Genomic DNA, 24,052 nt, shown 5'->3' on the forward strand with positions numbered 1-24,052 from the left:
ACAGATTGCCCCCCCCCTTGATGTACAGAGTAGCAATGGAGTCTGAGAAGTGTCTTTATAGAGGAAATGTGGATATAATTGGCCAAGATTTGAACTTCATTTTACTTTCTTGTTAATTCTCTCTCCACCCTCTCCACCCCCAGCTCACATAATACAGTTTATGCATTACTTGAATGTTAGACTGCACAAATGTTTTGGAATTGACTTTTTCTCCCTGGAACTGTGTATTTTATGCCCGATTGCTTATTTAATAAACAAGTGCTGATGGCATCAGAGAACAGCTCTATCTTTTCTAGTAGCATTGATGACTAAGCAACTTAACAGCAATTCTAATCAAGACAAACCTGCCTAGCCTTAAGAAACTAATTCACCAGATCTATCCCATCTTTTTAAAAATATAACCTTGGATCAAAACCATATATATTAAATAAAATATTCAAGGACTAGAATCTAAGGCAGCCATTGTAGTTCAACTATTATGACTGACGTCAATTACTGATTGCATTCAAGAGAATGATTTAATACTTAATTCAGTGAGGCTTTCTTTGTCAGCCCAACGATATATCTTGGAAGTGCAGCTCAAAATACTAATTTGGAGGGAAAGACTGGAAATAAATATTTTTTCTATGGCTTTCTTTAACTATGCAATGGCACGTGGGCTGCACTGTAGCCTTCCCCCAGACCTTGCTTTTTAGGAAGCATATAAAATATGCAAATACAGTATCTTCATAATAGAGTACTTGAACAGTGCATGAATATAATACTTAGTATTAAGATCTGCTCTGAGAGAGACAAAAAAACCCCGCCCCTTACAGAACCAAAATATAATAAAATGACCAGCTTTGTTTCTGTTGTACAGTTGTAAGACATTTGACTTTTAGGTTAGTTTAACACAAACCAATAGGTTAGTTTAATGAAATTAAGTTGTGTTAAATTTTATGAATCACTTTAATTATCTGTAGACCTTCTTTTTATCTTGACTTTAGACTCCCAGAATCTGCTTGGGTTGTGGTGAGTGATCTTTCTCTCTGTGTGTACGTTAACAAGACCAGTGGTTCTACAACTTTGAAACAAGCTGTGAATTGGACAAAGCGATCAACAATGCTGTGACTTTAAAGGGCAATGGAAAAATTCATATTCAATATGAAGGCAGAGTAATGTTCTGCCAAGTGTGAACTCATGTCTGAAAAAGGATCCTACAAACTGAATAGTAACCTTCCTCCGGGTGTTAATTCTTTTCTCCATTAAGCAAACCAAGCAGGAGGAGGTAAACTGTATGAGGGAATCACCGGCAGAATCCTACGTTCAAACAAAAAAGTTTCAGAGGAGCAGCAAACTATTCACCTCCCTCCCGCTCTCGACTCGGGATGTGGGAGTGGGCTCGTGCTAGAGCAGGGGTCTCCAACCTTGGCCACTTTAAGCCTGGCGGACTTCAACTCCCAGAATCCCCCAGCCAGATTCTGGGAGTTGAAGTCCCTCAGGCTTAAAGTGGCCAAGGTTGGAGACCCCTGTGCGAGAGCGTGGATGGCGACCAGCCGTCAATTTACCGCCAGAAAATGAGGGACGGTGGAGCGCCTGAGGACTTCTTTCCCTCCCCCCAACAGGCACCCTCCTAGCAATCCTCAGCCCTGGTGCGGAGGGCAGGGATCGTGGCTTCCCTATCTCCTCCCTCCTTCCCTCTCCCTTCTGCTGATTTGGAACAACTCGGTTAACCTCCCCGCTCCTTTTTTTCCATGGAGGAGGAGAACCCCCCCCCCCACCCGCTCTCGGCGCGGTCCCAGGTAATTATTAATAGCTCCGCGGGCAGGGCAAAGCAAGGAATAAACTGGGGTTGCCGGCGGGGGGGCGGGGCGGGGAGCGGACGGCGGGAGAGAAGGCAGCCGGCAGGCACCGTCTCTTCTCACCCGCATCTGTTCCTGGACGTCTCCCCGCCAGCGGAATGATTCCCGCCGCGACGTCGGGGCTGCCGTTCCTCGTCCTGGGAATAATGTTCCTTTGCCGCCCGCTAGCTGGAAAGCCCGGCCAGGGCGAGGCCACTTGGTCTCGCTTCGCCCGCCTGCCTTTCCCGGACGACGCGCTCTTTCTCTACGACACGTTCCCTCGGGGCTTCCTTTGGGGGGCCGGGAGCGCGGCGTATCAGGTGGAAGGCGCCTGGAACCGGGACGGCAAAGGGCCTTCGGTGCTGGACACCTCCACGCACCGCTCCGCGGCGCCTTTTAGAAACCCGGCCGACCTGCCTTCCTGGGACTCGGCCAGCGGCAGCTACGACCACGTCGAGCGCGACCTGGACGGCCTGAGCGCCTTGGCGGTCTCCCACTACCGCTTCTCGCTGGCCTGGGCGCGCCTCCTACCTAACGGCACGGCGCCCGCCAATCTCGCCGGCTTGCGCTACTATGCGCGCCTGCTCTCCGGCCTGCGGCAGCGGGGCATCGAACCCGTGGTCACCCTCTACCACTGGGACCTGCCGCAGACCCTGCAGGACCTTTACGGCGGCTGGGAGAACCCGATTGTCGTCGAATTTTTCGTGGACTACGCCCGGCTGTGTTTCCAGCACTTTGGCCGCCACGTGCGCTTCTGGCTCACCATCGACAATCCTTACCTCGTGGCGTGGCACGGCTACGCCACGGGCAGGCTGGCCCCGGGGGTGCGAGGCGGGCGGAAGGTGGGCTACAAAGTGGCGCACAACCTCCTGAAGGTAAGGATGGAGTACAGAAAGGATCCTCTCAGCTTCTGTGGGCCTTAATGCTGTTCTTTGCTAAGCTTTGTTTCATTGAGCGCTTGTCCAAAGTAGCTGGCCAGATGCTGACTTTTATCCAGGATAATTAATGATCTCCTTGAGAAGTACCCGGATTCCCTGTCCCAAAAGTGCATTTTTTCAAGAGGCGACTGGACTTTCTGGTTTTTCTTTGAAGATGTTTCGCTTCTCATCCAAGAAGCTTTTTCAGTTTCTTGGATGAGAAGTGAAAAGTCTTCAAAGAAAAACCAGAAAGTCTGGTTGCCTCTTGAAAAAAGCATCTTTGGGACAACCATGACCGGGATGGCTGAGAATCTCCATAGACCAGGAGTGTCCAAACTTGGCAACTTTAAGACTTGTGGACTTCAATCCCAGAATTTTCTGGCTGAGGATTCTGGGAGTTGAAGTTCACAAGTTTTAAAGTTGCCAAGTTTGGACACTCCTGCTACAGACATTTACCTGGATTCCTGTATTTCCATCCAGTGCGCCTTGTTACTCAGGCTGGCTGAGAGCGGTGAGGAGTTGAATTCGGATAGTTGTGGAGGCCACCAAGTTGACTGAAGATTGATCTTTATCTTAGAGCAGGCCTGTTCTGGTTAATATTCCATTCCTGTGCCATTGTACTCAGAAGCAATTTCCAGTTTGCTTTGGTGGGGTTTTACTCCCAGCTAATATAGAGTTAAACTGTTAGACCTTGGCAGCAATTAAACAGTCTTGAGGCAGATTAAACATTAAATTATTACAGTTTAATGTTACTAGATTATGGCAATATTTCAAGAGTTGCTCCAGCTGTAGATTTAAACTCAAATGCTAAGATTTGCAGCAAATGAACATTTGAGTAAATTGCCATTTGACAGAAAACTTCAAATGGGAATGAGCAGATATATAACATAATAGAATATTGAAAACCTTGCTTCACCTGGGTTTGTCTCGCTAGTATGAATAGAAATGAGACACTTTCCTATTATTTAATCCACTTGGTAATGAAAACAAATCATAAGTTATCCTGAAGTAATCTAATAGGATTTTATTAGTAATCTTCACTCACTTATCAACATGAAGGTATGTAACAGTTACAAAAAGTGTTAGTGGTCGCATTCTCTACACCAGTGTTTCTCAATCTTGGCAGGTTTAAGATGCAAGTACAACTCCCAACTTCTTAAACCTGCAAGAGGTTGAGAAACCTTGTTGTAAAGGACCACCTTGTGTTCCCATGAACTTCTCTGACATTCCTGCATCTCTGAAACAAAGATCAGAAAGCTGAATTTTTAAAAAGTATCAGGCCAGAAGAGAAGTTTTCAACACTAAAGTTGGACATAATTCATTAGGGAAAAATGCTTGAGTTTAGTGAAAGCCTAGTTGGCTTGCTTGAAAGATATGTTTCATTGTATATAGTGCAAATAGATTCCACTCTGTTGAATGAAATTTACCCCGTTAGCAATAATGTTCTCAATCTACAACCATGCAGTAATTATCTGATTTTTCTTTGACTTTTTTTATCTTAGTGCAACATCTTAATTTAACATTTTAATATTGTTAATCACTTCTGTTTGCCATCTACCAATCTATATGTATATATAAAGATACAGTAGACACAGGTTTTTTTTTAAAAAAGCTATATTTTTAAAAAACCAACATGATGAAAAAGAATCATTTTTTTTCATTTTTAGAAAGGTTTGAGGGCATGCTTTAGATAAAACATGGCTTGAACATGCCCACTTTTTTGAAATGGCAGTCCTCAAATGATAAATAGTTGTTAGAAACTATTTTATAAACTCCAATTAATAATAAGTGTTGCCCTTTTGACATGGACTTTTTAAAAAGACCTTTAAATATTTTAAGGATGTCTGAATTTACAATGAACTGTCAAATGTAAAAAGTTAACAGAACTTTTAATAAGATACATTCTACTTGTGGCTAAAAGTATATTACAATGTAAGGATATTAGATAAACACATTAAAATAGCAGAAGTTAGCACTGAGTGGACTATGAAAACTAAACAAAGTGCAAGAACAAATAGATTACCGTATATGTGAAATGGCTGATTAAACTATTCAAACAAAAGACGTCATAATAGTGATAACATATTAAAGCTATTGAAACTAGTGCAATAAATTATTCCGACTGGTATTAAATAAAAAAATCAAATTATAGAGCAGTGATGGTTAACCTTTTCTGGATTGAGTGGCCAAAGAATGTGCACCCAAAATGTAATGTGCACAAGGCCCCTGTACACGCTCCACCCCCCTGCATATGCATGCATGCCCCCCACATGTGCTCCACCTCCTGCGCATGCATGTGTGCCTCTAAGCACGTGACCCACCCCCATGCATGCACGGCAGATACCTGAAAACCAGCTGGCCAGCGGGACGCATGCACATATACACAGCTGAACTGCGGCAATGGCTTATGTGCCATCAGAGAGGGTACTGCGTGCCATGTCTGGTACATGTGCCATAGGTTCGCCATCACGGTTATAGAGGGTTCACTGTTTTTTTCAGTCCAATAGAAATGTGAAATGCACAGACGTATTAAAAGGAACTAATTTAGGTGTGTTATCTAGTCCCTGAATTTAATAGAGTTTGTTTGTTTGTTTGTTTATTTTATTTATTTATTTAAATTTCTAGACTGCCCTTCTCCCGAAGGACTCAGGGCTGTTTACAGCCATATAAAAAACAATATACAAACATTAAAATAATTTAAAATGAAATATTTAAATTTAGGCTACTCCTTAAAACCCATTTAAAATTCCCAATTAAAACTATCAGGCCAGTCCTGCGCGATGAAACAACCATGTTTTCAGCTCGTGTCGGAAAATCCGGAGATCAGGGAGTTGGCGAATACCAGGTGGTAATTCGTTCCAGAGGGTTGGAGCCCCCAGAGAGAAGGCCCTCCCCCTGGGGGTCACCTGCCGACATTGTCTAGCCGACGGTACCCCAAGGAGGCCCACTCTGTGAGAGCGCACTGGTCGCTGGGAGGCCGTCGGTCGCAGTAGGCAGTCCCGTAAATAACCAGGTCCCATGCCATGAAGCGCTTTAAAGGTGGTAACCAATACCTTGAATTGCACCCGGAAGATCACCGGAAGCCAGTGTAGCCTACGCAGGAGTGGTGTTATATGGGAGCCTCGACTTGCTCCCTCTATCACCCGCGCAGCTGCATTCTGGACCAGCTGAAGCCTCTGGGTGCTCTTCAAGGGGAGCCCCATGTAGAGAGTGTTACAGTAGTCCAGCGGGAGGTTCAGTGCTAAACCCAGGATAAAGGGACAAAAAGACTAGTTTAGGCCTGTTATCTAGTTCATGAATTTAATAGGGTTTGTTTATTTGTTTGTTTGTTTGTTTGTTTGTTTGTTTGTTTGTTTATTTAAATTTCTAGACTGGCCTTCTCCCGAAGGACTCAGGGCTGTTTACAGCCATATAAAAAACAATATTACAAACATTAAAATAATTTAAAATGAAATATTTAAATTTAGGCTAACTCCTTAAAACCCATTTAAAATTCCCAATTAAAACTATCAGGCCAGTCCTGCGCGATGAAACAGCCATGTTTTCAGCTCACGTCGGAAAGTCCGGAGATCAGGGAGTTGGCGAATACCTGGTGGTAATTCATTCCAGAGGGTTGGAACCCCCACAGAGAAGGCACTCCCACTGGGGGTCACCAGCCGACATTGTCTAGCCGACGGTACCCCGGGGAGGCCCACTCTGTGGGAGCGCACTGGTCGCTGGGAGGCCGTCGGTAGCAGTAGGCGGTCCCGTAAAAAGCCAGGTCCCATGCCATGAAGCGCTTTAAAGGTGGTAACCAATACCTTGAATTGCACCCGGAAGATCACCGGAAACCAGTGCAGCCTACGCAGGAGTGGTGTTATATTGGACCCTCGACTTTCTCCCTCTATCACCCATGCAACTGCATTCTGGACCAGCTGAAGCCTCCGGGTGCTCTTCAAGAGGAGCCCCATGTAGAGAGTGTTACAGTAGTCCAGCGGGAGGTTCAGTGCTAAACCCAGGATAAAGGGACAAAAGGACTAGTTTAGGCCTGTTATCTAGTTCATGAATTTAATAGGGTTAAAATGGTGATTTTGTGATTCCGGGACACTGCAATAAATACAAATCAGTTGCCAAGCACCCAAATTTTGGTCATGTGACCATGGGAATACTGTAGTTATAAATGTGAGGACCCATCATAAGTCACTTTTTTTAGTGCCATTGTAACTTCAGACAGTCGCTAAACAAATGGTTGCAAGTCAAGGACTACCTTTAAATAACTATATAATCCTTCTATATGCTTAATTACTTGGAAGTAAATCCTTCCTGGGAAAAACTAATCTGTATGGTTTGACACTGACTTATTGGCAGTCAGTCAAATCTTTTTCATCCAGGAGGACATATTTATTTATTTCGATTTTATTTATTTCGATATCACTCCACAATGGTGTATAACAGGGGTGTCAAACTCAATTTCATTGAGGGCCTCATCAGGGTTGTGTATGACCTGGTGGGGAAGCTCATGGCCAGACTGGGCTTGGCCAGTTCGACATGACTCATGTTGGAGGCATAAGTGGTGGCCCGGGTGGAGTTGGGAGGATCCTCCTTCAGCCCTCTGCCAATGAAAATGGAGCTCGGGAGGGCCGTGTGTAGCCTCCCGAGGTCCATTTTTCCTGCTAGAGGCACCGCAGGCTGGTCTTTCCCTGTTTCCAGGGCAGCCCCATGGGCCAGATCTAAGCATCCCGCAGGAGTTGCTTAGGAGTTGAGTTTGACACCCCTGGTATATAATGTGGCAGTCTTAATTTGTTTTATGATTTGAAGGATTTGATAAGATTAAAGTTTTTATGCATGTACAGTTTTATAGTTGTTTACAAGTCACCAACAGTAAGAATCAAGAGTACTCCCTAGCCAAACATCTTATTGCATCAATTGTTGAAATAATTGTGCAATTGTGACAGTGGGATATTAATGACACCTACAGTGTAGAATCTATATTAACTCCAGCATCCAAAGTAGATATGAGTAATTTGTATTAGTGTCTCTATCAAAACCAGCACAATATCACAATTTTCAGTAGATGTTTCTATTAAGAAGAATATAAAATCAGAAACGATTGTGTAGGCTATTTCATCATTTAAAACTGTAAACAATGATTTCTTCAAAATTTTGCATGTAGCAGTTAAAAGTGAAGCAAAATATTTTTTTTCAAAAAAGAATGTGGAACTAATATATTTAACATTATTAAAAGTCACTACAGTAATTAATGCAATTAATTAATTAAGTAATTAAAAATAGCTAAAATGATCCTATCTTTGGTTTGGAGAGTTTACGAATAAGGATGTTGTAGCAAAGATGGTTGCATGCAATGTTCACAATAATATTAAATTGATCAGGTACAGAGATAAAAACAACTTATTGCATTTTCTAAAAAAAAAAAAAGAATTATGTCAATAAATCTAACACCTTCATTTTTTGTTATCACTTCATCAGTTTTATTTGCAAGGCCTTGGCATTGTGTATAATTTGGGCCATATAATTCTTATAAACTGGGGTTACAATTTGTTTATTGCATTAGATATTAGATTAATTACTCATCTTCTGTTTCTTGTAGCTTTTCAGCCGTAAGGCTTGATTAATGTGCCTTAATCAGTGAAATGAAACTGAGTTAAACAATTCCGCACCTTGTCTTGTGCACTGAACAGTGACAAGTTCTTCACATAAATATATTATAACAATGACATCTTTAGTTAAAAAAATGGATAGGTGAAAAACTTTTGCTTAAAATTATGATACAAATGCCTATCAGTAAGAACTAGCTACACTGACCCTCACTCAGGCTTATCACAAAATGAATGTAGGTACAAAGGAAGACTAATGGAGCCAGGAACTTACGTCATAAGTGATTGTAAGTCGAGGCCCCCACATGACTGGACCCAATTTTATGACTTTTGTGGCAGTTGTTAAGTGAATGCCATGCTCCAGTCATTAAACAAATCCATGTATTCCTATGGGTATATTTTACTGGAAGCCAACAAAAAAAGTCACCAAATTGAGGTAATGGAACACCAAACCTGTCGAGTGCCCAAAATACGGTTAGGTGACTACAGATTGTTTATACAGCTGTTGAAACCCTGGAACCAGTTGTACATAATTTTTGATGGGTCTGTCATAATTTTGATTGCTAAGGGACCTGTCATTAAGTGAAAACTACCTGCATATTTAGTTGGGTTCTCATGCCAGCAGAATAATAATAATAATAATAATAATAATAATAATAATAATAATAATAATAATAATAATAATAATAATAATAATAATAATAATTTAATTTCTATCCCGCCCTTCTCCCGAAGGACTCAGGGCGGTTTACAGCCAGATAAAAATAACAATCATAAATACAATACAATAAAATCAGAATTATAAAAACTTATTTAATTTGGCTGATAATTCAAATATAAAATACATAGCATCATAAAACCCCCATTAAAATCCTAATAAAACCCATTTTATGCCAGTCCTGCGCGGAAGAATAAATACGTCTTCAGGTCATGGCGGAAGGTCCGGAGGTCGGGAAGTTGACGAAGTCCTGGGGGAAGCTCATTCCAGAGGGCAGGTTCCCCCACAGAGAAGGCTCTCGCCCTGGGGGTTGCCAGCCGACATTGTTTGGCTGACGGTACCCTGAGGAGACCCTCTCTATAGGAGTGCACCGGTCGGTGGGAGGCAAGTGGTACCAGAAGACGGTCCCGTAAGTATCCCGGTCCTAAGCCATGGAGCGCTTTAAAGGTGGTAACCAACACCTTGAAGTGCATCCGGAAGACTACAGGCAGCCAGTGCAGCTTGCGCAGGAGGGGTGTTATATGAGAGCCACGAGTGGCTCCCTCTATCACCCGCGCAGCCGCATTCTGGACCAACTGGAGCCTCCAGGTGCTCTTCAAGGGAAGCCCCATGTAGAGAGCATTACAGTAGTCCAGGAGAGAAGTGACGAGGGCATGAGTGACTGTGCATAGGGAATCCCGGTCTAGGAAGGGGCGCAACTGGCGAACCAGGCGTACCTGGTAAAAAGCTCTCCTGGAGACAGTCATCAGGTGTTCCTCAAAAGACAACCGCCCATCCAGGAGAATGCCTAAATTGCGCACCCTCTCCATTGGGGCCAATGACTTGCCCCCAACAATCAGCAGCGGTTGCAGCTGACTGTACCGGGATGCCGGCATCCACAGCCACTCCGTCTTGGAGGGGTTGAGTTTGAGCCTGTTTCTCCCCATCCAGACCCGCACGGCCTCCAGACACCGGGACAACACTTCGACAGCTTCGTTGGGGTGGTCAGGGGTGGAAATGTACAGCTGAGTGTCATCAGCGTACAGCTGGTATCTCACCCCAAAACCACTGATGACCTCGCCCAGCGGCTTCATATAGATGTTGAACAGGAGAGGCGAGAGAACCGACCCCTGTGGCACCCAACACATGAGGCACCTTGCGGTCGATCTCTGCCCCCCTGCCAAACAGAATTCAGTACAACAAATTCCACTTTCCTCTTGTGTATTCCTTAAATCTGGAAGGATTATGAGGATTCTCTTAAGAGACATTCGGTAGAGTGTTTCAGGAAGAGAAAGGGAAGTTCAACAATAAAGTCTCTTTGGGTAGACTTCACCTCCCATTGATCTCATGGATCTATTTATAAGGCAACAGTGCAGGACTGTTTTAACATTGCCTTCATCCAGGGTTCATTTTTGATTTCCCAGTCTAGCCTTGATCCTTCTGTTTATGTCCCTTCCCTTTTATGTTCAATGGGAACATATCTTTGATCCCCACTGCCATTAAGGCAAGAGTTGTTAAGAATAAGGGAATTGTCTTTTTTAATTTCTGAAATAAGTTCTTGCCACAAGAGTTCTTCCTCATGCTTCTTATTTGTTGTCTGTCACATCTTGTCAGATGTAAATAACCAAGAGCATTTGTTGAGTTCAATGCACAGATACACAAGAATCTAATCAACTAAGGGTCAAAGCTAAATTTGCTCTAAATAAAGGTTAACAGAATTCACAGAGGGCTAAACAGAATTCACAGAAGTGCTCTTGTGGCAACATTACAACTCCAACAAGATGACATGTTTAACCCCACCTTTCAGCACAGCCTGGTCTTCTCCTACACATCCTGAATGTCACTTTGACATTTTCACCTTTTCAACTTGCCTCTCTGGTAACTTTTTTCCTTCCCCCCCACTCTCCCAGTTATTTTGCATGTTCATAATATTTTCTATTTTTGTTTTCAGTAAATTGTGCCAGTTTTTTAATCTACTATATTAGCTGTTATAAATTTCCCACATGATAAGAAAATTTGCTGATACTTTTTATTAGAGATAGGTCAATACAATAATTACATTTATTGGTGAGTGGAAACTACATTTTCTGTTTCCTGAAAAAAAAGAGAACAATGAACTTGTGATTTTTGGGTTTGAGGATGATGATGAATCCAAAATGCAGAGAAATTTTCACAAAGATACAAGTATAATACAACCTATGTATACAACCTATAAATAATAGTTCTGTGATTTGTCAAAAATTTAATATGTTCTGTTTAGTTTGTTATTGGTGGAATGAGGCAGGGGTGAAATGCTACTGGATCGGACCGGATCGGGCGAGTAGGTAGCGGAGTTTGGTTCTGGTTCGCCAATCCGGTAGCGATCGCTGGCTGGCCACGCCCCCGAACCACTCCACGGCCCTCAGTCCAGCCTTCGCAACACTGGAACACCGGGAAGGCAGCTTGCCACCTACTCGCCCTTGGGTCAGGGGCCGGGGCCCATTCCCCGAGGCCCCGGAGCTGCCGCCTTCCCCAACCGGGTCAGGGAATGCACCATTCCCCGACTCTGGCCTTTCCCGGAGCCGCCACCCACTCTTCCTTCGCCCACTTGCTGCCCGCTCGCCGCCTGTTCGTCCTTCACCTTTGGTCAGGGCCCAGGGATACCTCATTCCCCTGAGACCCCGGAACCACCCTCTGCTTGCCGCCTGCCTCAACTGGGTCGGGGAATGCACCATTCCCCGACACCAGCCTTGTCCTGGAGCCGCCCACTCTTCCTTCGCCACGCAGCATATACTTACTTTCTTCCAGCGGCTGGCTGCCAGGAAAGGCAAGAGTCCAAAAGTTAGAGTCCCTCTCCTTGAATCTGCCATGGCCATTGCTGCGTTTTCCATGCACCAACTGCGCAAGCGCACACCCTTTTATTTCATTTATTTATCAGCGGCAGGTTGGGTGTGCGCTTGTGCAGCCAGTGCATAGAACAAGGCGGCATATTCAAGGAGAGAAACTCCGGTAACTTTTGGATGCTTGCCTTTCCCGGCAGCCAGCCACTGGAAGAAAGTAAGTATATGCCTCGTGACGAAGGAAGAGCGGGTGGCGGCTCCGGGACAAGGCTGGTGTCGGGGAATGGTGCATTCCCCGACCCGGTTGAGGAAGTGGCGAGCAGGGGGCGACTCCGGGGCCTCAGGGAATGGGGCGTCCCTGGGCCCCTGACCAAAGGCGAAGGGCGAGCAGGTGGCGAGCGGGCGGTGAGTGGGCAGCAGCTCTGGAGAAAGGTCGGAGTTGGGGAATGGTACATTCCCCGACCCCGTTGAGGCAGGTGGCAGCTCCGGGGCCTAGGTGAAGGGAGAACAGGTGGCGAGGGAAAGGGAAAAGAATTTTTTTCCCTACTGGGTTCTGTGGGCGTGGCTTGGTGGGGGGGGTTATGACTGAGTGGGCATGGCTGTGAGTGACATTGAGTTGGCCACGCCCACTCAGTCACAGGACACACCCACCCACCCACCAAGCCACACCCACAGAGTAGGTAGCAAAAAAATGTAGATTTCAACCCTGGAATGAGGTATAAATTGTCAGTATTATTTAATTCTGATCTTCCTTCATCAGTTTGTCTCAATAGACGCCAGTTATTCTTTTGTGTTTTCTCATGCACAAATTGTTCCTTTGCAGTTGAGAGACAGACATGATTCAATTTGTGAAAACATCAGTTTATATTTAATTTTTAAAAAAAATTATAGAAAGTAAAGTCAGCTAGTTAGATTTCATTCTTTGGACAGTGTCCTTAGTTTTTTCTTACTGATTAATGTCACATGCATCCAAAATTCATTCATCATTGCTATTAACGGTATGCTGAGTTTGTATTGAAACTAATCACACTTCTTAATTTCTTGAAGAGGACCGTAAAACAGATATTAAGACAGATTAGAGAAATAGCTAGTTCACACATGCTAAGTCATGATTTTGGTTAACAACATTTTGCTGAAGAAGTCACAACTGTTTGGGTACATAAATTACGTTAAGGATAGTTTACAAACCAGTAGCTCATTAGTAAAAGGTTTATAAACCTTTTGGTTTACAAAGCAGTTTTAACTGCTTTGTCAAATATGACAAGGGTAGTGGTCATCCAGACCTTGGTGGAGAAGGAGTTCTAAAGGGTTGAGGCAGTGATAGAGAAGCAACCCTTCCAGGCCCCAAAACACATTTACCTTGTGATTTGAAGGAATTTACAGCAGCGTCTGAGTCTTGAGCCTATAAGATTTTAAATATTAATATAATAATTTGAACTGCATATTATTTTTGTCTTTTCACTTTCACTAATGCCTGATAAACCTGGAAATGTACCTGGGACATTATTTTTTGTTGGCCTTTTTACTAGAGGTTTTTGTGCATATTAGGGCTTGAGCATCTTGATTGCAAGAATCTGGATGAGCAGAAGATGGTAGGGAAACTACAGGCAGAGGAGGCATGCTGTGGGTCCTGTCAGTCTGATTATTCAAACTGGTGGGGTCCAGGAGACAGCCTCCTCTGCTGTTGTTCCTGCCCTTTGGAACATGTTGTCCTCTGATGTAAAGTTGGCCTCAACCCTCCTATCTTTTTGTAAGGGCCTAAAGACCTGGCTTTTTGTAAGGGCCCCAAAGCAGGAACAGCACAATGGAAATGGTTAATTGAGTAACAACAGATCCCACTTCCCCCCATTCTGCCCCTACCTTCCCCATCTGTAATTATAGTTTAACTATTGGTTTTAACATATTTATATTTTAATGAATATCGATAGATAGATTTCTGATTGTAAGCCACTCAGAGTTACCTTGTGTAAGATAGACAGCCAATAATTTTATAAATAGATAAATAAACAGACAGACAGGAAGGCAGAAAGGCAGAAAGACAGGGATGGATGGATGGATAGTCATTTCTTTCAGTAGTTGACCAGATGTTTGCAGTTCTGTTATGGTAACCTTCAGTTTACTCTCTTGGAGTAAATAACATTCAAAAGGCAGAAAATGTTAGAAGAAAAAGAGTATGAGTATGAATATAAATAAGAATATGAATTGAAGTAAGAGCCATTTGGCCTAGTAATTGATTCTGATATTGAATTTGGAACACTTTAATTGCGGGTGTCATTGTTTAGTTATGATGTGTTTGTTTTTAGTTGTTATTTACAGCTTTTGTCTGCATAGCTCTTTTTTTGTTTAATCCTGTGTGTAGAAAGTTTGCTGCCAAGTGATTTGTTATTTTTAATTTTGTTGTTGGCCATTACATCATTTCAAATGGGTGCTATGGGCTGAGGGCTTGCTTTGACCCTGTTACAGTTCAGTAGAGATGGATGAAATATTTCAGGCCAAGATTCAAAGTCATGGTGAACTTTTCTGTTCATGTTAGCAGAATAAGGCTGGTATTTTCCCCCAATTCCCACCTAGCTTTTAAAGTCATAGACGCCATTCATTTTGCTGTGCTCACTTAAACATCGCCATGGCCTCAATTGTTGATTCGTGACTAACATAATTCTGTTTGACCATATAAATAAAATATAAGAATATTAACAGCTACAGAAACATTGGTTCACTATTGTATTTCTGTCTTTTCTATAGGCCCATGCCAAAGTGTGGCATCTTTATAATGAAAATTTTCGTCCTACTCAAAAAGGTCAAGTATCAATTGCTTTAAGCTCTCACTGGATAAAACCTCAAAACATGACCGAAAAGGATATAAAGAATTGTCAGAAATCTCTCGACTTTGTGCTGGGCTGGTTTGCTAAGCCTATATTTACTGATGGAGACTACCCTCAGAGCATGAAACGTTACCTTTCCTTGACATTACCAGAATTCACTGATGCAGAAAAGAACTTAGTCAGAGGAACAGCTGATTTCTTTGCTCTTTCTTTTGGAGCCACATTAAGTTTTACTCGTGTGGATAAAGACATGCTGTTCCAGCAGCAGCAAACACTGAACCTGAGGCAGCTACTTTACTGGATAAGCAGGGAATATAATCCATCACAGATCTTCATTGTGGAAAACGGTTGGTATGTTTCTGGAAGTATGACGATAGATGATGCCAATTATATGTATTACCTTAAAAATTTCATACTGGACACATTAAAAGGTAAGGTTGCCTTTGACATTCTGGTCAGGATACATTAATTAAGTCACTTACAATGTTTAAGCGAAGCATTTTTCTTATGTCAATTAAATGAATTCTATTTATTACATTAATGAACAGGTATTTCCATACAGAAGGCTTAAGCAGTATGTAGTTGTTTTCCTTTTTTCTTTCTTAATATGTTATTTTCTTAGTAAAGAAAATATGGTATGAAAGGAGATACGGGAAAAATATGGCAAGATTACAACTGAAAGGCCATATAAGTTGAATTTCTTGGAAAGTTCCATAAGATAAAGGTAAAGGTTCCCCTCGCACATATGTGCTAGTCGTACCCAACTCTAGGGGGCTGTGCTAATCTCCGTTTCAAACCTGAAGAGCCAGCGCTGTCCGAAGATGCCTCCGTGGTCATGTGGCCAGCATGACTAAACGCCAAAGGCGCAGGGAACGCTGTTACCTTCCCACCAAAGGTGGTCCCTATTTTTCTATTGCATTTTATATGTGCTTTCGAACTGCTGGGTTGGCAGAAGCTGGGACAAGTAATGGGAGCTCACCCTGTTACGCGGCACTAGGGATTTGAACCGCTAAACTGCCGACCTTTTGATCAACAAGCTCAGCATTTTAGTCACTAAACCTCCACGTCCCTGAAAGTTCCATACATGAGGGGAAATATTTGAATGTGAGAAATCTTGATTGGATGAGATTACAATCTTGTTCCAAAAAGAAAAGATTTACCATTTATCATTTATCATTGCAAAAACATTTTCTGGACATGAACTGATATTACTTAAAAGGTTGAATCATCACAACCGGACCAAATTTTGTTAATCTCAGATGTTTCATTGCTCATTTCTCAGTGAAAAAAAAATAGGCAGAGAGTCAGTCAACTCTTGCCACACCAACTTCAGGGGTTTCTTTCAAAATTGTATTGCAATATATCAATGAAGACTCAGTAAGACTAAATATGCAACTGTATATCTGTTACAAATATACCTATTTATACTTCTTTGAAAATGAACTCAATGGTAAATGCATCAGGAGGAAAAATTAATTTTTATTTTCAAATAACAGCTGAACTATATCATTTCCCTGTGGAAAATTGAGTTTACTATGCACTGGTGTCAGGTTGTATTAATTTTTGTAGCTTTTGCTAAATTGTACATTTATAATTCTAAATTCAGTTAACACTTGTTTACTTTCACAGTTTATATCTTGCAAACTTATAATAAAACAGACAAGATACACATATGCACACTACTTTGTGTGCATTTTAGATATTATAGTAGGTGGATTGCAAGAAAAGAGCCTATATTTAAAAAGGTTGGAAAACCATGTCTGCATATATTGCATCTCTGTTTTTGATGTCTTGAATAATTTCCATACTAACGACTTACATCATTTTCTTAGTATCACCCAGCCATTGTTGAAGTGATATTATTGTAATAAAGCCTACCCATATTTTGAATTCAGTATTTCTTTTGTTGGTTTCTGCCAGCCCATCAAATTTGCTTCTATTCTGTTTCTTTCTTTCTTTTTTGTTCTAGCCTATTTAACCCTCCAGCTGTTTTTGAACTGCAACTCTAAAATCTTCTAGAAGGCTCTATTAAGCAAAGTCTTTACTGCAAAACAGATGTAACTGTTTAGAAGTGCACAGTGTTTAATGAACAGAGAAATTAGTTCTGTATTTATTGTTTATTCTTCAGCTATCAGATATGATGGAGTTGCTGTGATGGGGTATACAGTTTGGTCCCTCATGGATGGCTTTGAATGGTTCAGAGGCTATGTTCGACGGGGCTTATTTTATATTGACTTTCAAAGCCAGGATAAAAAAATGATAATGAAATCTTCAGGTTTGTTTTACCAAAAGCTGGTTCAAGACAATGGTTTCCTCCCAACACCAGAAACCCAACCTTTTAAAGGAACGTTCCCCTGTAATTTTGTTTGGGGGGTCACAGAAAACTTTCTTCAGGTAAGACAATTGAGAAACCAAATGAGATTTTCTAATCTTTCTTTAGTGCTAATAGATGATGATTTTGTCTGATTCAATACAAGCATTTTATAATTGTACCAATTTGATGGAGTTCTCTGATAAAGCTCTTCATAAATAACACATCTCTCTCTGTTTCATATGGGAAATATCTATACACATCTAGTGATCAACTACAAAATTTATTACCTTTCAGCTTTTGTTATTTCCCTACTGTACAGGGAAATTTTGTTTCCTCCTAAGGAACCCACATGCTTGTATTTGTAAACCGCCCAAGTCACATTAAGTGTGATGAGTGGTATAGAAATTTGATAAATAATAAATAAATAAATAAACCAATGGACAGTATAACATTTTCTTACAAATAGATATGTTGGCAGAAATATGGAATAAATTCAGAGATGGTCATACATTTGCAAAAAAAAAAAGATACCATTTTCAGTTGCCTTTGTGATAATATTAATTTGTTGGTTGCTTTTTCTCTTTGTGACAGATTTAATTCCTTTCTCCCTCTTTGTTTCTAGACAGATGCAAAACGATCTCAGTTTATTGACCCTAATATTTATATATGGAGTCTTCACCAAACCAAGAATCTCCTCAAAATTGATGGAAGTGGTGTTCTGAAACGCAAGCCTCACTGTGTTGATTTTTCTCATGTCAGACTCCAGATTTCTTTACTTCAAAAAATGCATATCACACACTTTCATTTTTCACTAGTGTGGCCTTTGATCCTCCCTCTTGGCAATGAGACAAATGTAAACCAAACACTTCTATTTTATTATCAGTGTATTGTCAATGAACTGATCAAAGTTAATATCACTCCCGTAGTTGCTTTGTGGCAACCTAGAGCTACGAATCAAGGGCTCCCTTTTTCACTGGCCAACAAAGGAGGATGGGAGAGCCAACATACTGTGGAAGCTTTTGTTGAGTATGCTCAGTTCTGTTTTAAAAACTTTGGACATCATGTCAAATTTTGGATCACCATGAATGAGCCCAATGTGGAGAACCTGACATACAAAGCTGCACATAATCTCTTGAAAGCTCATGCCAAAGCATGGCACTTGTATGATAAAAAATTCAGAAAGATTCAAAACGGTAAAATATCAATTGCCTTACATGCTGACTGGTTTGAGCCTGCCAGCCCCTTTTCAAAAAAGGGTGAGGAAGCAGCCAGGCGAGCTTTGGAATTTGGCATTGGCTGGCTGGCAGAGCCAATTTTTGGGTCTGGCAATTATCCAGAAGTGATGCAACAGTTGCTTCGCCAAAAAAATGATCTAGGTTTTTATAATTCTCAGTTACCTTATTTCTCAGCAGAGGAAAGGAATCTAATATATGGCTCCTTCGATTTTTTTGCTCTGAGTCACTATACCACAACTCTTGTCAGTTATGAAAAAGACATTCCAAAAAAGTATGATCCCCTTCTTGGTATCCAAATGGTAAAAGATTCAACTTGGCTGGAATCACCCAGCCAAACTCCAGTGGTGCCCTGGGGACTACGGAAGCTTCTCAATTGGATTAAACATAAATATGGCAATATCCCAATTTATATCTTAGCCAGTGGAATCGATGATCAGAAGCATCAGTCTTATGACAAGTTAAGGATACATTACCTGGAGAATTATATTAACGAAGCCTTAAAAGGTAAGAATCTTGTGAAAAAACATTAATTCTTTAATAACCATGTGTTTTGCTGCACGGGAAAGACAGAGAAATATGTACTAGCACCGTGGTTTAAGATTATAAAGTAAATAAAAACTAAGGGTGTACAATGGCTTGAAGGCTAGGCAAGGAATTCCTGGTACAAACAGCCTCTGTCTGCAAGTCCTTAAACCAAACATGTTTTCTAGGATCACATGCTTGGTATAACAATTGGGTCTTTGGAACCAAAGAATAGCAAGATCTACTGAAAATTTAGTTTTTGCAAATACACAGCAGGGTGAAAATGTTTGTGTCTGAGAAAAAATAGAAAAACAACTTTTTTTTTTACTATGAAACCATTGACTCTAAAGTATCTATTTTATCCATGCAGTTAGCTTTTAGGGGTCTTTTTTTTGGCTGCATTTGCAAACTCTTGTGCATATTTTTACTGGTCTGTCATCCTATCATCTTTTCTCCTTCCAAAGTTATACCACAGTGACATTTAAAAAACTGTATATTGCTTTATCTTCTGTTCCTGTGATGTAGTATGTCTTTTAATCTGTTGCTTTTAATGGCCAGGAAAGTTTTAAAAAATATTTTTTCCTATGCAAGGATAACGTAAAAATAAAATAAGAATAGAGAGGAAAGGTGAGTTGTTTGAATGTGATTACATTTTGATATTTTTATTTTAATACAAAAGTAGGCATAGGAAACTTCACATTTGAAAAGTGATGAATTTAACAAATTCATCACACTTTTGTATTGGTCATGACATTTGGTGGATTACAAACTCAGTAGTTAAAAAATGTATACTAATGTACAAGTAAGATTGCTGCTAAAACAAATTCATCACTAATTTTTTGTTCTTCTGTTCTTTTCTGTGTGTGTGTTTTTTTTAGCTTACACCTTGGATGATGTTAATCTCCATGGATATTTTGTCTATTCTTTCAGTGACCGAGGGGATTCCAGATCATATGGCCTCTACAATTACGTGGCAGGCAAATATGAGGCAAAACCTTCGCTGATGTACTATAGGCAGATAATAGACAATAACTCTCCTGGCTCAGAAAGCCAAGACCAGCTCTGCCCCAAAGAGCTTCTTCGTTGCCTAGAATGTGAATCTTTGCAACCCAGAAAATTTGTATTGGTGTTTATGTCATTCATATTCTTTGCTTTCATTGTTATTATATTTCTGATGGCTTACTACTCCAAGAAGATTGAGAGACGATCAAAATACCCCTATCCAGTTCTGTGCCGCCTTTCACCTTTGTTACTTGGAAAAGTCTGGAAATAATTATGCAGTAGGCTGTGATTACTGTTGCACTGTGTAGGCCATCTAATGCTGTGATTTTCTAAGCCTATAGGTGAATCATGTCCATGGAGTTTGTGTGATTCCTCTTGGGATTGGTGTTAGTATTTTGACTTTTAGTTCCTTAATATTAATTCCATCTCTCTTCTCCAACAGTCGCTTTGATTCATCAAGGGTGGAGCAGAACATTGCCCATCCTTGCATAATTAGAAAGATCCCCATGTCATTGTTCATCTGCACCATGCTGATGGAGATCTCTTTGAGCAGATGGTCTCTTGGTGAGGAGGAGATTTGAAATGAATAACTTGTTCAAATGCTGAGGGAAGGACTGCTTGTTCAGTATGCTGTCAGTGATGCTTTCTTTCAATACACACGCTTCTTCTCCCCTCTTTTCTATTTCCTGTTTTATACTCCAAAACTGGATTCACCTTCTTTGTGCATGAACATGCTTAGTTTTTTTAATGAGCTAATTTTAGTTCCTGTTCTAGGAAGTAGGATTTTATTTTCATAACTGTTGTAGCTTTCCTATTGTTTCTTGATTATGTATCTATTTAGTCACCACGATAGCCTTTTTTAGCTGGAGGTTTAAAATTAGACTGATGAAGCTATTAATTTAGATATGTTATATTTTTAATAATAAACACCTGGCTATTGAGTTCTCAGGATAAAATTAACACCTTATACAGTCTTAGACTTTAAGAGCTCAGGGATAGTGCCTCTGATTTTTAAGCAAAAGGGCGCATATTCAGTCCATGTATATAGTATTTGGCCTAAAAGGCTCAATTTTCAGTACGTACAAATAATACTGTATTAGATGGATAAATGTTAAGTCAATAACTGTTCTTGCTGATTCTTAAAATGGAAACTCAACCTAAAAAAAAAAAATCCAGCCTGCAAGTAAGAATCCTAAAGGCAAAAAACCTCTCATCTGAAAACTGCATTTTCATCATCTGTGAATTGATAAGCAATTGTGAAGGTGCTCAACTAAATTTTCCTATAAAAGAGAAAATTGTATACGAATGTCTGAAGTATCAGATTTCTGCAGAATCTTCAGTTAATTTATTTGTGTAGAAAGAGGCAGACAGGGTAATTTTGCAGCTTGTCCTCTTTTTACTTGCTGATGTTGCTCACACTAGTGAAAGAATCTGTTTTATTGGATCTTACATAGGAAAGCTGTAAATAGGGCCGGAATAAATAAGAAAACTGGTAAGCTGTGAAAGCAATATTAGTCAGACAGTAACTGCAAGATTGGATATTTTCAGGTAAAATAATGGAAGTCCTGCCCTGATCATTCCCTTGAAATGAGCCTTGAAAGGAAGAAAGTGGAACTAGCAACCAAAAGTTTTAAATCATTCCTAGCTTTTCTCTTTTTAAAGTTCATTTTTTCCCATTTGCATTTGATGCAATCTTTACTCTCATCTGCAGTCACTCTGTGGTAGACAGACAGACAGACAGACAGATATAGATAAATACATGATTAGATATGGATAGATAGAGATGATAGATAGCATGTGCTCATCCAACCTTTCTCCAATTGACACTTGCTAATTTACTGTTGACTCCCCAAATTCTCAACTTGGTTGGCAAAAATCGCTGTACTCTAATTACAGACTGCAATAATAAACAATTTTACAATGATTTAAATTCCAGAGGACATTGGCCAAATAAACATGCATGTGATTGTTACAAGTGCCCATAACGCTTTGTGTATTCCATTTTGTAAAAGCACACTTTAGATTTTTTTCTGCCCCACCTCTCTCCCCCACCCCCACCCCATTTTTGCTGCTGTTGACTTCTTTCTCCCTTCTGCTCAATCTGTCCAATTCTGAGAGACTGCCAGGTCAGAAGTGTTTTGCCATTGCCTCTTTCCTAGGGGTGAGTCCTATGGGTGGAGAGAATGACTGACTGAGGGTCCCTGAGTTGAGGGTTTTGTTTGTAAGGCAGGACTAGAACTCACAGTGTCTCAGTTTCTAACATGATGCCTTAACAACTATATTAAAAAATAGGTTTTGCCAGTTTTGAACATTCTTAGTACCAGATACTTCAAATAATCCTGTTAAATGCATTTTCTCTTTTATATGTAACATATAAAAATTCTATGTGATGAAGTATTTAACAAAGAAGCAGTGATAAGACTGTTCTTTGCCTCTTGCATGGCATAATACATTTCCCATATTTCATTGTGTTTGGGGATTCTAAAGTGTGGCTATTGTACTCTGTGAGGAGATTGCATAAAGTATGTTTTCTGAATACAATATATTTAGATATTTATATATATTTCTATTCTTTTCATTCTTGACCAATCCAGCATGCAATAGTTCATAATACAAATACAAAAATAAAAATAAAATAGAAACATTACACATATAATCTAAAACATCATTATAATTTCCAAAAGTAATAATTAAATACAAACAATTAAAAAAAGCACAAATCCAATGCAAAAATAGAATAAAACAGAATCTTAAAATAATACCTTTCAGTATTGAGTATGCAAGACAGAAGAGTTTGGGTATAACAATATGTTTTTTGTCTCTTAAATCAGGGAATAGTGATCCAGGCTATTGAAGAACTGCACCCAATAATAGCAAGTGGTGAACTGGATTCTATAATAAAATACGTTGTGATTACACTGTAAATGATAATTTGTGTATATGTACATTTCTGTAGCATGGGGACGGATGGACAACCCATTGGTTTTGTTCTGCTAGATGAGAATTCTTGTTACAATGCTAAAATTATCACTAGATGGATTTTAATCTATGTAAACAGTGTCCATCTATCTTCGCTATTAAAAAACGTTTGAAAACTTCTATTTAAATTACACTTTGGTGAGTAGAAAAATGGTTATTTAATGGAAAAACAAGGACAACTGAGATGTTATTGTCTGGGTTCATAAACCCATTATTTCCCAATTTTAAATTGCACACTATTTCCCCCCTATTATTTATTTAGCAACTGTGAATTCACTGTGAATGTATCTTGTACAAATAGTCTACTATAAAAAATGTATAAAAAGTGTAAAGTCATAAGCTGAATAGTTTTGCAATCACCATCCATTGTTGCTGACTCTGCTCTGAAAATTCTACTTCATTCATGTTCCTTTTTAATCGTTCTAATAATGTCAAGCACTGGGGAAATCAAATGAGTATAAAGATTTATTGCAAGTTTAAGCTCTCTACAAGAATCTGAATTATTAATGGTCAAGGGAAATTTGTGGGAATTAAGTATAGACAGAAATTCAAAGTGGACTGGACTTAAATCTTTTGTAGGTGCGCAGGGACTCAATGACTGATGATGAGTTTGACCCCTCCCTCGGGTTTAACCTGGTCATCTCCTACAAATAACCTGTATATTATTTCTACTTTCCTGAAACCTATGAATGTGATATGACTGTGCAGTCATATTAGAAAATTCCAATTATCTTCATCTTACTGTATTTTATGGAATGAATAGTAGCAGAGAATATATTTGCAAACTGAACCAAATATTTGTTTTATTTATTATCTAATAAATTGAATTACATTGCTTTATTTCAGTGGTTCCATATCTTTTTAAAAACAATTTGTTTATTTACTATTTTTGATTCAGCTAGTTTTAATTTTTGCATATGTTTAATATAAAATATGTAGGAATTGATAGTCTTATATGAAGAATTTCAAAGGCTAGGTGAAGTGTGTCCTGATCTGAAATTTTAATGCTTGAAAGTCCTAATCAGTTTGATCCTGCATCGTCATGAATTTAATTTCTCTGGAAAGTTAAACATATAGCAGGACCCCTTAAAAGATGGTAAATGATGGGAAATTTCATATAGGTTGAAGGTTCTATTCAAATATATATTTTGAAATATTCTAGAAGGCCAGGAAAATTAAGATAAATTTTAGACAGCAGTTTGGATTTGAGCAATACATAAATCTATAGCTCAGTTTACAGTATAATACTGAATTTCCTTAAAAAGGCCTCCCTGAATTAGATCCAGTAGGATTTAATACTGTAGCCCACTTTACCTCTGATCTGAATGGGG

The 24,052-nt window shown here is 40.1% G+C and overlaps 1 protein-coding gene across 1 annotated transcript; it reads left to right on the top strand.

The window, feature by feature from the left end:
• The first annotated feature begins 1,939 nt into the window (after positions 1-1,939).
• On the top strand, positions 1,940-23,513 carry KL (klotho). The gene is made up of 5 exons (XM_058185493.1): positions 1,940-2,695; positions 14,590-15,100; positions 16,798-17,063; positions 17,606-18,722; positions 19,619-23,513. The coding sequence occupies exons 1-5, from the start codon at positions 1,940-1,942 to the stop codon at positions 20,011-20,013; spliced, it is 3,045 nt and encodes a 1,014-aa protein (XP_058041476.1). The 3' UTR covers positions 20,014-23,513.
• The last annotated feature ends 539 nt before the right edge of the window (positions 23,514-24,052 follow it).

Source organism: Ahaetulla prasina, chromosome 5 (assembly GCF_028640845.1).
Source record: "Ahaetulla prasina isolate Xishuangbanna chromosome 5, ASM2864084v1, whole genome shotgun sequence".
Taxonomy (NCBI): Eukaryota; Metazoa; Chordata; class Lepidosauria; order Squamata; family Colubridae; genus Ahaetulla; species Ahaetulla prasina.

What these genes read in the sequence shown, in the direction of transcription:
- KL (XM_058185493.1), top strand. Translation starts at nt 1,940, where the DNA reads ATGATTCCCGCCGCGACGTCGGGGCTGCCGTTCCTCGTCCTGGGAATA. An exon ending in TCACAGAAAACTTTCTTCAG is followed by an intron (nt 17,064 to 17,605) that starts GTAAGACAATTG and finishes CTTTGTTTCTAG; the next exon opens with ACAGATGCAAAACGATCTCA. An exon ending in TATTAACGAAGCCTTAAAAG is followed by an intron (nt 18,723 to 19,618) that starts GTAAGAATCTTG and finishes TGTTTTTTTTAG; the next exon opens with CTTACACCTTGGATGATGTT.